This window comes from Drosophila yakuba, chromosome 2L (genome assembly GCF_016746365.2).
Source record: "Drosophila yakuba strain Tai18E2 chromosome 2L, Prin_Dyak_Tai18E2_2.1, whole genome shotgun sequence".
NCBI lineage: Eukaryota > Metazoa > Arthropoda > Insecta > Diptera > Drosophilidae > Drosophila > Drosophila yakuba.
The window spans coordinates 7572299-7587555 of NC_052527.2; the positions used below are offsets into that span (position 1 = coordinate 7572299).

At 46.7% G+C, this 15257-nt stretch overlaps 3 protein-coding genes across 4 annotated transcripts; 1 reads left to right on the forward strand and 2 right to left on the reverse strand.

Moving 5' to 3' along the window:
* On the forward strand, nt 1-3552 carry LOC6527236 (GATOR complex protein Wdr59). Its single transcript, XM_002088294.3, has 6 exons — nt 1-441; nt 505-715; nt 772-1055; nt 1116-1289; nt 1347-3200; nt 3336-3552. The coding sequence occupies exons 1-6, from the start codon at nt 130-132 to the stop codon at nt 3408-3410; spliced, it is 2910 nt and encodes a 969-aa protein (XP_002088330.1). The 5' UTR covers nt 1-129; the 3' UTR covers nt 3411-3552.
* Nucleotides 3553-3947: 395 nt separating this feature from the next.
* Nucleotides 3948-9452, reverse strand: LOC6527237 (enhancer of mRNA-decapping protein 4 homolog). The gene is made up of 11 exons (XM_002088295.3): nt 9251-9452; nt 8887-9167; nt 8614-8822; nt 7965-8365; nt 7653-7906; nt 5992-7571; nt 5651-5888; nt 5348-5588; nt 5118-5283; nt 4523-5045; nt 3948-4447 (listed from the first exon to the last, which is right to left on the reverse strand). The coding sequence occupies exons 2-11, from the start codon at nt 9150-9152 to the stop codon at nt 4258-4260; spliced, it is 4068 nt and encodes a 1355-aa protein (XP_002088331.1). The 5' UTR covers nt 9153-9167; nt 9251-9452; the 3' UTR covers nt 3948-4257.
* An 860-nt stretch (nt 9453-10312) lies between these two features.
* LOC6527238 (ralBP1-associated Eps domain-containing protein 2) lies at nt 10313-15164 on the reverse strand. 2 transcript variants are annotated; one of them, XM_002088296.4, is made up of 7 exons: nt 14582-15164; nt 14122-14526; nt 13720-14039; nt 12854-13638; nt 12283-12716; nt 11879-11965; nt 10313-11726 (listed from the first exon to the last, which is right to left on the reverse strand). In XM_002088296.4, the coding sequence occupies exons 1-7, from the start codon at nt 14726-14728 to the stop codon at nt 11184-11186; spliced, it is 2721 nt and encodes a 906-aa protein (XP_002088332.1). In that variant the 5' UTR covers nt 14729-15164; the 3' UTR covers nt 10313-11183. The 2 variants fall into 2 exon arrangements, with proteins under 2 accessions (XP_002088332.1, XP_015053170.1); XM_015197684.3 differs by lacking the exon at nt 11879-11965.
* Between the last annotated feature and the right edge of the window lie 93 nt (nt 15165-15257).

Genomic DNA, 15257 nt, shown 5'->3' on the forward strand with positions numbered 1-15257 from the left:
ACACTGGCGCCTGTTGTTATTGTCTATCGTTCTTATCAGTTCAGTTTTTTCGTTTAATTTTTGTTTGTTGCAAAAATGGCTTAAATTCGCAGTTGTTTGCTTTTTGAGCACACATTAGAGTAGTACAATATGCCGCCCACGGAGACGCTGCGTCCGGGAGAACGCGGAACAGCAGGGGGATCAGGAGCAGGAGCACCCGAACAAACGTACATCATTAGGCAGAGCAACAAATACTATGAACACCGAGATTCCCAGGCCACCGCCATGTCGGTTGATTACTCGGGGCAGTGGGTGCTCCTCGCGGGTCGTGGTCACCTGGCACTGCAGCGTTTGGGACAGGACGATGGATCACTGCGGCGACATGAGAGGCATTCCAAGTACGAGGTGTCCGTAGCAGAATTCGCCATATGTCCCAGTCGTAAAGAATACTGCGCCATAGCGGTAAGTAGTTGAAGTTATCTACGTATGGGCTGCGTTTATCACAGTTTGCCCTTTGAATTTCAGACTAGCCAGCATATAGACATCGTTCGCTGGGGCACTGCGGAACCCCACTACGAGATGTCCTTGCGTGGACATACTCGCACAGTGACTGATATTGATTGGCATGGCAAGGATCCGAACCTGTTGGTCAGCTGCTCCATAGACACCTTCTCTCATATTTGGGACTTAAGGGAGCCCAGGAAACCGGCCTTGTCCTTGAACGCCGTGTGCATGTGTAAGTTTCTATAAAAGAATTGAAACATTTTCATTTTACAATAATAATTTTTTCAGCTGGTGCTACCCAAGTGGGATTCAACCGCGTTTCGGGAAACCTTTTGGCTGCTGCCCATGATGGGGATTTGCGCATCTGGGACATTCGCAAGGGTAGTTGCCCCACACACTATATCACGGCACATTTGAATAGGGTGCATGGCATCAATTGGAGCCACAAAAGGGAGACCTGTTTGGCAACCGCCAGTCAGGATGGGACGGTCAAGTACTTTGATGTGTGTAATCCTCGCAGGGCCGAGAAGATCATTACAACTATGTCGCCAGTGTGGAGAGCAAGATACACGGTAATTATTATAGGTTCAGCAGGATTAATGCTTATTATAAAAACGTATTGTTTTATACAGCCTATTGGCAACGGCCTGGTTAGCATTGTGGTGCCTCATTTGGGCCGTGGCGAGAACAGTTTGCTGCTCTGGAGCAACAGCAAGCAAACTGACCCTATTTGTTCTTTTGTGGGGCACACAGATGTCATTCTTGACTTTGCCTGGCGTCCAAATCGTGAGAGCTCCAATGAAATAGTAGGTATTCTAAAGATACCGTAGTTTTCTTACTAATGCATTGATTCACTTAATTAGGAACTGGTCACTTGGTCCAGGGATCGCACGCTGAGAGTGTGGAAGATCGATGATAATATGCTGAAGCTTTGCGAACCGTCTGCGGACGAAGTAGAATCTCGTTTCGAGCCCGATCTCAGTGAGTTAAGAGTGCCTACTCCTCCAGAATTCCTGCATCCACGTTCCATATTGGTTGCCGCTTCGTTGCCCATATCCACGGGTGACGGTACTTGTAACACCTTGCCCATGGCTCGCTCTCCTAGCTTTGGAGGCGGCTACTATCGCAGGGAAGAGCCCCACATTGCCAGATCGCTGACAGATCAACCCACGTGCTCACTGCACCATGAGTTCTCGCTGCTCAACACGAACATGCCTCATGTGGAGGTAGACACGCTAGATGCCATAAAGCGGTACGCCTGCTTCAAGATTTGCGCCGGCGGACACACGGTTATTTTACAAGTGACGTTCACGACATCGTATCCAAGTCCTAGTGCTCCGCCAGACTTTCAGCTTTGCCAAGGAACCACTCTGTCCAGTGAGGTGAGTGGTGTTCTGCTAAAGGTGCTGCGTTGCAATGCATTACAGCGGGTCAAGAAATCCCGCACCTGCCTGGAACAATGTCTACGTGCTCTAGTGGCGGCTATGAAGAAAAAGGTGGCCGCTGTAGGCGGAGCGGATCGCAGCCAACTGCTCTTGCAATCCCCTCGGCTCGAAGGAGCTTTGTCAAGCACCCTGCACGATGCCTGCATTCCATATCCACGGACGTCAGGTGTCCACTTCAATGCCACTGGTATGCTGACCACTTTCGCCCAGCCGGTAAACAACAAAAGGCTGACCCTGCGGCCACACACCGCAATGACTCCGAGGACTTTCTCATCGATTAATGGTAGTGGATTGCTAGGCAATGTGATGGTTACCGCACAGCGGGAGGCAAACGCTTCTTTTTACCTCCAGGAGAGGATGATTTCGGGAAAACCGGGCAAACAGCGAGCCATCCGGCAGATGAATGGAAGTCCGGTTGTTCACGTATACGATACAAGTAGCTTACTCCACATAAGCCGCAGAATGGCTCGGGAGTTCTCTCTCGATAAGAGCAATATTGCAGAAACGTGTCGTAGAAATGGCGAAATCTGTCGCCAGCATGGGCGCTTGGACTTGGTGCCTGTGTGGTTGTTGGCGGAACTGATAGCCACTCCCCAAGTACCTCATGAAACACTCAACGAGCTTCTGTTCTACAAAGATCCCTTCAAGAAATCCCTGCTGGAATCACTAATAATGCATTATGCTATCTCCGGTGACATACAGACTGCTGTGCTGCTGGCCTGTTTGTTTGACAAGTGCCCCCCGGGTGGAGGAGCCATAATGGAGAAGACAGTTCGACTTCCGCCGCAGCTTAACTCGCAAATTTCACCGTATCACACGGTGCTTCCGCTTGACGTCAAGTCATCTTCTTCCTCCAAGACTTGGCAGCAACTAAAGCAACTACGCAGCAACTCTTGGTCCGACTCCCTGGATTTGGAGATGAAGCAAATCCAGTCTGATGCATACGCTTGCTCTTTAATTAGACGTGCTAAGATGCCACTGTTTGATCAATTTAAGCGCGCCTATGCCGAAATATTATTTGGCTGGCAGTTGCTTTCAAAGCGCGCTTTGGTCCTCAAGCACACGCAAAATACACCACCCCCTGTCCAGGGTGTGGAATTTGTTACCGAGTGCAGGACGTGTGCCAAGCCCAAACGGACACCCAAGTGCGAGCCCTGCAAGCGACCCGTGCTCTTTTGCGTCCTCTGCCGTTTGCCTGTAAAAGGAGCAGCCAACGCGTGTCTGGCTTGTGGCCATGGCGGTCACATAGATCACATGATGCAGTGGTTTGAGGTATGTATCTATCTGCATTTGACTCGTTTAGTTTCTCGTTTCTATTATTCAAACTTTTCTGTTTTTCACAAATCAAAAGATGTATGGATTTTTACGTAAATTTATTCTTATGCTTTCTTTTTGTATCATTTCTAGAAACACAAAGTTTGTGCTACCTGTGGATGCAAGTGCTTGGAGCGCACTTCAGAGCTGCTAGCCCTACTCAGCTGATTTAAATCTTTCAGCAATAATCTTATTAACTTTCTCTCGTCTGTGTGGATATCAAAATAGTTAGGTGTTTTTTAGTCATTAGGCAAAAGATTTTTGTACGATTTGCATACCATTGAGAAATATATGACCACTTACTAGCCAAGCTAAGGGTAAAAGCTTTATGGAACTGTACACATGACCAAATTAATGTGGTTACGATCATTCAAGAAGAACTGTTTCTAGATTTTTTCAAGTACATACATTTATTCTTTTTTATTATCGACTTTTTGCTTTCTGTTTTATTAGCTTAAATTCTACGATTTACTTGTAGTTTTTGCATTTGCAATCATAATCATTTTTTGTTTTGTCCGTCATAATGAAGTTTGCTTTTGTATTGAAAATAATTTTTTAATAAGTTTCTACAGCTCCGCTTCTAGATTTTGTGTTTTCTTTTGTTCATAAAGCGTCATAAATATAAAAATGAATATAAAAGGAACGGAACTTAAAGTGCAGCACTGGTAAACTGCTTGCAAAAATTAAATAATAAAAAAATCAATATTGCAGTTTAGTAGGAAAATCTTTCTAAAGATAATACAATTTTGATATAGCGACATAAACATTAGATACACGGCCTTACTATAAACAAATCACGCACAAAACAAATAAACAATAAAATGAAAGGCATAGATTGAATTTCAACTCTTTAAGGGATGAACTTGGCTGAGAGCTTTTTAGCAGACTAACTGCTTTCTGGACTTAACTACAAGCGTGTATTTATAAATGTGTTTGTGGTCATAGATTAACTATCTTGGATCGGATGGGTAATCTATCAAAACCAGCCACTGGCTAGGTTATAGTTCTCTTGATATCATTTCAGCTGATCACGGTACGTTATGATAGCCTTCATCAGCAGACGCACATTGCTGAACTGCGAATTCTTGGGACTGTTTTTGATGAACTGTTGACAATTACGATACAGCTCGGTAAGCACTTTAGGTGCGTGCTCGCGGGTAATGGGATCTGCCATATTGATGGCCAACAGTGCCTCGTTGAGATATCTGGATATGGAAAGGTACACCATTAATGCTATCCCTTGAAAGCTTTGTAACTTGTTTAGTTCTTTTTTAGCTCACCTCTGTTTAAGCTCATTATGATTGGTCATGTCAGCGGATATTTGCTGAATGAGCGACAATAGAACCTTTTGTTCCAGTCTGCATCCCTCTGGTGCGAATGCCTGGTTGCTGTCCGTGTGCCGAAGAGTGAACTCTACTAGGCCCAAGTCGTTGGCCAGTAGAGCCTGATGGAAGGCCTTGTTGATTTGTCCAGCCAGCAAAAGCTGCTTAATGCTGTCCCTGAGGTCGTAAGGTGGTGCGGGTGTAGCAGCCTGCGAACGCATGGCCATATTCTGGGCTTCCATGTGCTTACGTAGCTCTGCTCTGATCGTTTCCTGGACCTGACGCGCCAGCAATATCTCTAAGCTCTTCACTTCTCTTTGTGTCTCAAGCATGGCATCCGTGAGTTCAGTGCGGTGCTTATGCAGGCTGCTTTCGACCAACTGCTTAAGCATGGATAACTTGTTATTAATCTCCTCGGTATTGCCACCCCCGGCTTGGGGCTGTGGCATGTGCTGCAGGTAGGTGTTGAACTGGACCATAACTAGAATTCAAATGTGCAAGATTAGAAGGGAGCTTTATGTATCTAACATGATTGTGATGATCATATACTAACAGTCTTTTATGCCCACACTGAAAGCGTCATGCAGTTGCTTAAACATGTTCTGCGAGGACTTCTCATAAGCTGGAATCAAGGTGCTGCTCATGGATTCAATGAAGGCGGTTTGCAGGCTGGTTTGGACACCAATCAGCACGGACTTGCCAAAAGTGTCCAGAAATTGCTACCGGAAATGAATTAAACTCTTAATAATAAGAATCTATAGGTGGACTAAGAGAGTAGCATACCTTGCTCTTGCACACCTGGGCAATATTCTCCTTTACCGTTTTGTCAAACACACTCAACTTCTGCACAATCTCCACTTGCATCTGGGCTTGGAGCTGGTCCATCTTGGCATTCACGCGAGGAAGCAGTTGGCGCTGCAGTTCCATGTTCAGAACGTTGCCAATGATGTCCGTAAAGTGGTTCATGACATACTGATTAAGTACCTGAAGCACAGATTCACGAAGCTCTCGGTTTTGACTGTCACTGAAAGACGAATTCGTTTAGATTGTGGCATGTTTTGTTGTGTAACTTTTGCAATAACTTACCGCGCCGCCAAGAATTCCGTCAGTTTCTTCTTATGCTCGTTTTCGTATCGCTTGAGGTACTGCTCCATTAGCTTGGACAGTTGCATCTCAATTTTATATGCTAGCTGACTAAGATTTTTAGGCTCCAATGAAGTGTCTTGTTTGCTATGCAAGGACACCGCCGCTTCCTGCTGTTTTTGAAGCTTGGTGACTTCGTTCTCCAATTTGTTAATTTGTTTGGATTGAGCCTTTACTAGATCTGCAAAAAAATAAGTTGAAAATTATAATTATTTCAAGTATTTCAAGAACAGTACTTCAAGATAAATCTTTAAAATTTCTGATTTCAGATCGCCATAACTCACCTATGAGTAGTTCCATTTTGGCATTGAGCTCTCCAGTTCCACTTGAACCATCGCACGCTCCGCCCGCATTATTGCTGCTGCTAGTGTTACTGGTGTTTAAAGTGGTGGCCGTGTTGTTGTTGCTGTTGCTGCCCACACTAGTGTTATTGTTGTGGCCTCCACCCAGCGTAGGCGGCACATTGCCATTGTTGGTGTTCTGCACGGCCTGGGACATGATCTGAGCCGCATTCTGCAACTCAGCAGAGTGGGATGACAGCTTGACGATGGGCCATGTTCCGTCAACTGCTTCTGGCAGCGGGGATGAATTTGCCAGCTCTTCTTCCTCATCGTCATCATCGTCGTCTAAATTCTCTAGCTCTGCTTCGTAAGCATCGGCATCGTCTTGTGTGGCCATTATCTCCTGCACCTCTCGACTCGGACTCGAACTACCACTGGCCAAGTTCTCAGCCACATTGCGCTCCGGATTGCGATCAATTGCAATGAACTTCTTGCGAGCGTCAAGCTTTTCCTTCAGCTTTTGTTGCTCTCGGTCCTCGATTAGGGTGTTGTTCATTAGGTTGAGGAGAACTTCCGCATTGGGGTTTTCGGAAGCCTTGGACGTTACCGTAGCCAGCATGCGTATGGTTTGCAGGACCGCTGAATCAATGGATCTATCCTGCCCGCTGCTGGCTGTAGAGCTATCAGTGCCTATGGAAGTCGTGGTGCTAGTAGATACAAAGACAGCTGCTGCTGATGCAGTTCCGCTGGCACTAAAGGCATCTGGAGTCATGAGATTAACCTGTTGCGGATATGCGCTGCTTAGTTGCGGGGACTCTGACTTGGCCGCCTCATTAGTGGCGTCCTGCAGGATGGCTGAAGGGGCTGCTGCCGCGGCTGCCGCCACGGCCACTATGGCAGATGAGCTGCCGGTTGAAGCTCTCTTAGCGGATTTCGCAAACAATGCATCCAGCTGTACAGCACCCACATTTCCGCTGTTGGGAGATTCCGGCTCCTCTTTGATTAGTAGATTGTCTTCCGGCGTCTGAGATCGCTTGCTGCTCAGGCTGCTCCGCTCCGGTTTTTCAGCCACGCATGGCTGGTAGATTATTTGACATTCCTGCAGGCTCTTTGCCTGCACCACAAACATGTGCAGCACAAGGGCACTGGTGGAATTGGAATCGTCATCGAAGTCATCGGGCTCCTCAATAGGATAGTAGCTCTCGATAGAATTCTTCACACGACGCATACTAGCGTTTACAATAGAAAACGAGAGAATTCCCGAGCTCAGCTTAAATTCGGCCACATTCTGAATGCGTTTGGAAGAGTCGCATGCCTCTCCTTCGCTATCGCTACCTCTTTCATCGGATTCTTCGATGCCAGTACTGCCAATCTGCATTACATAGACGGCCAGAGAGTCCAGGCAGGATAGCACCAAATAGTTCGCACTGCGATCAATGCCCGCGATAAAGTTTCTGGGCTGCACAGACGACGGACTACTTGACACCACGTTGATGGTTTGGAGGCATTCCCACAGCGAGCAGTTCCAGAGTTTTATTTCGGTATTGGCATCGCTCGTAGTGATCACATGCTGCCAGTAGGAACTAAAACGGGGAAAGTTAGGTTAATCGAAATATTGATCACAGATTATTATAATATCCAATTATAAAATTATATGTACTTACTCTTCAACAGGCTTGTTGATATTGTCGAGGAAAAAGAGTGAGCAGACCTTCTTGCCATCATGTGGCTTCCACTCGTGCAGGCAACGATGGTTGCGCACATCGAACAAATAAATTTGGTAGAAGCGAACCAAGCCATCGGCGCAGGCAGCAGCCACAGTGGTGCCATCCGGGGACAAAGCGGCGCACGTGATCAACGAGTCCTCCTCTATCTTCAGATATCCAGATTCTAAGGCTGCTGGTTGGATCTTGCCTCGCTGTTAAGGTAAAAACCATTAATGATATGAATGACACAGAACATAAGCAGAAACAAACCCCGTGCTCAGAGACAATCATCTTCACTTGAAAGCATTGAAATTGAGAGCTCCGCGACCAAATGAGGAGCTGATTTTCATCGTCATCGTCGTTGATTGGAACAGTGGCGCTGCTGCTGCAGACATAGGGACACCAGGAGACCATATCGTACTCCGGAACATAGTTGGCAATAGGGTCCTCCACTTTTAGCACTAGATTGCACAGCAGGTTGCCTTCGATTTGATCGACTTTGTAGACAAACAGTGAGCTGACATCGATCACTGCCAATATACGTTCACGGTCCGTATGGGCAAACTGCAGATCTAAGACCTCGCCGCTCATTCCCTTGATCAAGGCTCGCACACTGGTGGCTATGTTGCAGACGCGCACCATGCCCTCCATGCCCGTGGCTTTGTTGTTGACTGGGAGCACAATGAAATATTGGTTAGTCAGTTTCTAGATAAATTTTTAGATTGCATATATACATAAATATACAATGTATAAATCTACATATAATAATAATATACATAAAACCATCAAAACCAACCTAGAATATTGATAAGTAATTAATTCCCAAATGTAACATCAATAAATTCTAGGATCTTCTGCCTTTTTATAACGTTCAAGAAATGTGAGAAAAAGCTTACACACATCCACATAAATTTCTTACCATTAATGGCGTACGCCAGGTGCTTGCCATCGCGGTGGACAGCCACTAGGTGACCTGGATAGTAGTACTTGCGCTCCCACTTGTAGTCGACGATGTTCTTTAGCTTGACCTTGGAGGAACCGCGCGTGTGAACGCCGCCGGACGTGAGGACCTTGGTCTTATTGGATCTAATGACGCGGCAGCACTGCTTCTCTTGCGCTTGAAAGTGGCTGTAACGCACAAAAAAGAAACAATTAGGCAAGATCCTTCTATTGGTTAGCCGGTGATACGCACATGACTTCCACCTCCTGAGGCTCCACCGCATTGCCGTTAGCGGCAATCGGCTTGTCCTGGTCGGTGCTGTTGCTCATCCCGGATGCTGCGTGGATGTCCGGAGCACTAATGCGGATGCGGGCGTCTGCTGACGGTGGATGATACGCGGAACTCGCTTTGCCACACCTTGGCGACCGGTGGACAGACGGCGGCGGGGAGGAGGAGGCTGACGAAGACGTCTTACGAAAGATTGGCAAGTGTGCAAGCGCGAAGAGCGCGATTAACATTGACACATCGGCTGACTGCAGGTGGGAGGATGATACGGCATGGGGGTACACATTATTAATTTCGCCAGTTGATGAACAGAAACGACTCGCACACCAACCTGCCCTATCAATATGCAGCAGTCAAGTGGTCTCGTTTACTCCTGCTTAATGCACCCAGCCCGAACTTGGTAACTCTGGCCTCCAGCAATTGTTCGTCTACTTTTCGAAACTAAACCATTTAGTTGGTTGCTTCTCGTAAACTCACAAATTTTCGCAAAACTTTTTTTGCCGCAAGACCTTAGAGATGCGTAGCGGCGTGTGCAAGGGCAATCGATAATGGCCAGCGTCTGTTATCGGCGACGAGGGCCAGGGATGGATGCTTAGCGAAACGTTTTTTTGAAAACAATAAAACAAGTTTCGGTTGCACTTTCGTTTTATTGCATTTTAACATCAACTTAATACATTTATCTTTATTTATAGAGATGTATATCCATCAAAACAATACACATTGATTACGCAGCGACGTAATAATATGTTTACATAGTGTTTCAATATCACTTTTTCTTTTCATATTACATTTTGTTTCGTTTCTCGTGTGATTGTGTGTGGTAGGTTTTTGAAAATGTTTAACAGGTTGAAGAAAAACTAATATTTTTAATGGCTTAAGTATGCAAAAGAAGTGATATATGCCGGTATGTCTGATAAATTCGAAGTTAGCATATACGTACACATTCAGTGGTCCGAGTAAATCAAATTTGTCTCCTGTTTCGGTAGAAAAAACTTTTGGTATTTGTAGATAATATCAATTGTTAATGTGTTCTCGTGTACACTATACAGATAGAAAATATATTAATATGTATTTACTTTTTGAAAACCTAAGCTAAGCTTTCAAGGAAATGAATTTCTTTATCGATTTTTTACCTTTGACTTTTCTAATACTTAAACATTAAGCCTGGCTTTTTTTTTAGGTTATTTTTTGTAATTCTTATTTTGTTTTTTTTTTTTTTGTAATTTTCATTGCCGGAATGAATAGAAGGGACATTTTCGAGGCATACACAAAACATTAATAAATAGCAAATGGAAAAGTAAAATGCCTTCGCAGCAGGAAATATTACAGCTGGGATTGGACCACTTTGTGGCAGTTTCATTAATCACTAGGGTGAGGGTGAGATACGGGTGGCTGTCAAGCGAAAGAATTGTGTGTCATTTACTCGTAACAATTAGGAGAAGCGCATATACATACATATATCTCTAAATATACATATACATACATATATAAATCGATCTGCATAAATATCTATAGAGGCGGCATTATTGTTGTGGTTCTCGCATGATTTGTTTTGTGTTCTTGAGATTTAACTAGCCTACAAATTAAATTAGCAACTTCAATGCATAAACGGACGCGGTATCAGATCCATCGCTGGTTTTTCTATCAGTTTAAGACTGAGCAAGCGCTTGAGTAAGCAAATGGTAGTATATATAAGCTGTTGGAGTTTGAAAATCTGACAAATATTTAACTGCAGACTACGTAAATACTATCACAACAAATTTTTGCGAACTTACTCAAACATTTGCCCAGTCTTATCGCTGTGTAAGCACCCCGAATCGTAACTTGTGCTTGCAACATACAGAAACAACGAAATAAGTGTTTAGCATAAAGGTGAATCGATTTCTTTGAGTGCATGAACAGGTGAATTAATACTAATAGCAATAATTCCTTTCAGCCCTTTGCCTTAAATCCAAGGATTTCATATTAAACTTGGTCGATATCTTTGTATCTAAACTTTTTTGGTAATTTCAGTTCCTATTCAAATTTGAGGGAAACTAATTTGTAGCTTTCTGAAATGTTACGACCAATATATACATTATGCAGTCTAATTTGTAGAAAACGGAAATGATATAATAACTTAAAGAAAATATAACACAATATAAGGAATGTTAAATTTTGGTTCGAGGCAATTAAAATGGTTGCAAGAATACAAGCGGACAAAAGTCACAAATCGCCCAAAAAGATAAATCGATTCACCCTCGTAAACATGATCCTTTAGCAGCTTAAACATTGGTGTAAGCAGCTCCTGCCGAACCAGAGGAACCACCGGTTACGTTTGCCGTCACCGGTGCGCAAATCGAGGAGCTCGTTCGCCCTGTATTATCACTGGCATTAAGCCCCTCCAGCTTGAGACGCATCTCCTCCTTGCGCGTCTGGACGCTCAAAAGTTCGTCGCTTAAATCGTTGCAGAGGTGGAGTAGAGAGTTGTTCTGCTCCCGCAGCCGTTGTAGCACTTCCGTGGTGTTGGCCTGGCCCTGCTTAAAGGACACGTGGCGCAGCGAGTCACTTATGGCAGTTACCCGCTTCTCAAAGCTCTCAGCACTAGGTAGCTGACCAGTTTGGGTGGTCAATCCCACAGCTGGAGCCGGCGGTGGCGGCTGCTGGGGCGGCGATTGCGATCCGCGTGGCGTCTGCGGCTTTCGGTAAACCTCGAAGGCGGAAACACGCTGCTGAGCCTGCTGAAGAGTGATTCTTGTGGGCGGCACCACTGCTGCCTGTGGCGGCGGAGCGGCCGGCGGCAAGGAGTGAAGCTGCTGCTCGTCCACCTATAAAGTTAGAGTACATATTAGTAAGACTGTTATGGAAAAGAGTGTGTTATTTGTAAAAGCTACTGAATTTGGACACATGACACTAGTGGAGCTACAGCCAATTGTAGTGGAATGCTTTACGAGTTGCATACATTTAGGATTGGACTTACGACGTTCGCGGCGCCTTCGTCGGCAAAGTGCGTGAAATCGGCAAACCCCGTTGAGGTTTGCATATCGAAGCTGGCCTGCGCGGTGATCTTAACAAAAGGGGTTGCATATTTATATACATTTCACAGGTTAAAGGTAGTTACGACAATTAGGCAATCAAAAAAATCAAAGAAAAATGTTACTCCTTCACTTGCAAGGTACATCACAAATATTGAAAATAGAGAAAAGGACGGGACACACAGAAAGTTTTGAGAGTTCCTTAGTCTAATACAGCAATGCAGGGGATAGGTGTAGGTCTGCGAAATATTATCCCCTACAAGGCTTTAAAGACCAAGGCAATCAAAACGACACAATTTGAAATACGCAAGTGAAATTTTAGATTGTTGGTTCATAGGACATTACATACCTCCGCCTGCTGGGAACCGCCCGTTGCGCCAATTTTAAACTTGTTTAAGTCCAGACTGCTGCTTCGCGCATGTCGATGTGGCCTTGGCGGTGGCAGGGGCGGTGGCTCCTTCTTCGACGCCAAAGAAGAGGCCACGTAGGCAGCCTGCGGTTCCGGCAGCTCACTTGGTCCAGTGGATCCGATACTGGGCTCACGTTGCGGTGGCGGTGGCAATGCACTGTTCTTGGCCGGCAGCTTTTTGGCTTGAGGCCGTTGGATGGCACGCAGATCGCTGCTATCGCGGTGGGAGCCAGCGACTCCCGATACACCGGGTAGAGCAGCTGATGACTGATTGTTGACAGTAGTCGAAGAGATGGCCTTGGGACTATCCTCGCGCAGAGCCACAGTACTCTCGTTATCGTTAGATGACTCAGCCGAGGAAGCGATGGCGGTGCCTAGAAATGAGAAAGAATAATTATATTTATATTCACCAAATTGTAATCTTAAGATCTTATGTATGCTGGAACAACACTTTATCAACAATATTACGTAAAGCATATAATTCGAAAAGAATACCTTTTTTTCTACTCACCTATGGGCGTCACTCTTAGCGGCACTGGGTGCAGTATCTGTGGATTGGATACCACGTCTTGGGCCGAGCGTTTCATGTCAAACAGAACTGGCTTGAGCCCGGGACTAGAGGCGCCAGAAACGGCTGCTCCGGCAGCTACAACAGGTGCTGCACCAGTGGTTGACTGTACCGAAACAGCACTAGTTGTTGGAGATTCGCTAAACTTTGTCCACTGACTGGAAACGTTGGTCGAGTCCACAGCGTTCGCTGTAGAGGAAACAGTTCCTGCCACAGGTTTCTCCGCACTCGGAGAGTTTGAGATGCTGCGGTTCTTGCCCAAAGAATTTTGCGGTGTTGCCTCACGCCTGGAACTGTTGCTAGCCTGCGAGGAGGTGGAGATGCTGCTCAGATTCATGATGTTCTTGTCGCTGGGCACATTGGGACGCGGTTTGCTGGTTGCACTGCCGCCGCTGAGATTGCCGGCTATGATGGTATTGTCCGTATGGTCGTCCTCATCGTCATCATTTAGGTGCAGGAGATCAGCCTCAGGTGGCTCCTGAGGCAGCGCCGCCGACGACGAGGATGTCACTCCCTGACCACTGCCGGATGCAGCCGCTTGTAATACGTTAGGATGCAAACATTGGGGCAGACTAGTGGGCAAAGGAATGTTGTTGCGCCTTAGGACCACCAAATGCATGGCGGCTGTAAACTCAGACAGACTTAGCGCTCCATCGCGGGTAACGTCGCACAACTGCCAGATGTGGCGCAGCTCCTCTACGGGAATACGACTTTTTTCGAAGAAGTTTCTAAAAAAAATTATATACGTTAAAATGCATAGTTACAAGCATAGCATTTCAGTTTCAGCTTGAAAAGAGTTATACACTAACCTTGCTGCCTGGCCGGATAGCAGACCATGTGGATCCCTTTGCACCGTCCTGAACTGCTTATTATAGTACTCGCGCTGTTCCGGAGTTATCTGGTAAATGGTCACCAATTCGCTCTCGTTGTCTTCGTCGTCGCTGCTGTGGCGATCGGAAGACTCTTCTTCCGTGCCCAGGAGCTGGCGATGCTCATCGCCCAGCAAACCCTGCCAGAGGGTGTCCTGCGCCCAAGGTCGCTCAGCCACGCTGTTAGTGGGCGTGGGGCTGTCACTGTTAGTGCTCCAGGCTTCCGGCGATCCACCACCAGTACCGCCTCCTCGTCGACGCTAAGTGAGATAAGGAATGCAGGGGGAGCGGTCAATGGTAAGCTTATTTACAAATGTCAGAAGATAAGATAGAAGTACAAACCCCGACATTTTCGCGGCTGCTGCTGCTGACGACCCCACTGCCATCCGTGCCTCGTCCGTGGCCTGTCGCATCGTCCACTGATTCGTTCTGCTCAACCTCGGAGTCGGTGCTGGGCACATCAGAGGTGTCTTGCAGCTGCTCTTGCTGGGAGTTCCGTCGCAGTGAATTTCTGCGATCCGTGGGTGGCGGCGGTGGCAAAGCAGTCAATCCATTTTCAACAGCCACCGGAGCTGTAACCGCCTCCTTCCAACTAAAGTGCGGTAATGGAAGCGGAAACGTGGCCAAAATTAGCTCCTGACGCAAGGGCATGGCCGCCTGATGAGCAGCAATAAGCTTTAGGCATGAGTAGAACTGTGCCCGCGAGATGTGTAGTGCCGTGGAGGGAATCCCCGCCAGACCGGTGATCTGTAAGCCCAGACCCAGATAATTAATCACTCACGATCACACAAATTGGACCTACCTCAATCACGGTCTCGTTGGCGATGTCCGCCGAGCGAAAGAGCTCGGTGGCCTTAAGCATGGGCACCTTGCCCGCATTCTCCACGTCGCAGCATTGGAACAACTCACTGTAGAAGCGCGTCTCCGGCTCAGTGAGGGACACGTCCATGCCTGTCGCCTACTTGTTGCCGCCTCCGGTTTTGTTTACCAAGCCGCTTCTAAACGAGCCACGCCCCGTTCGTCCGTCCTGGACCCGGAATCCAATTCGTTTGTTTACTTCCACGCTAAACCTAGCAGGCCAGTGCCCTACCCCGCTCTCCCGCGCTGCTCTCAACCAGAAGTCTGATGATTTTCTGCCTTTGGCCCCCAAGACGGAGTTGGAGGAGGTGGAAGCTGGGAGAACAGCAGTGGCGATGGTTTCTCAAGCTTCTTGGTGCCGCCACAACCACGGTGGTTAGAGGCTCCACGGCACTGGTCGACGGGGGTACTCCTACTGCCTCAAGCTGCTCCGCTCACAATCAATTTGGCTTTTTGTCCAGGTTTTTTTCGCAAACTCTATTGCACTGTGTGTGCGCTGGCTCTCGATATCGATAGGTGAAGATATCGATTAGTCAGCTGTCGCGGCAGCCCTGTACCTGTTAGCGTGTGGTAGCCCTAGTTCCCGGTAAAAGCTTAGTTCCGCAGGATTCTTGTTTTGT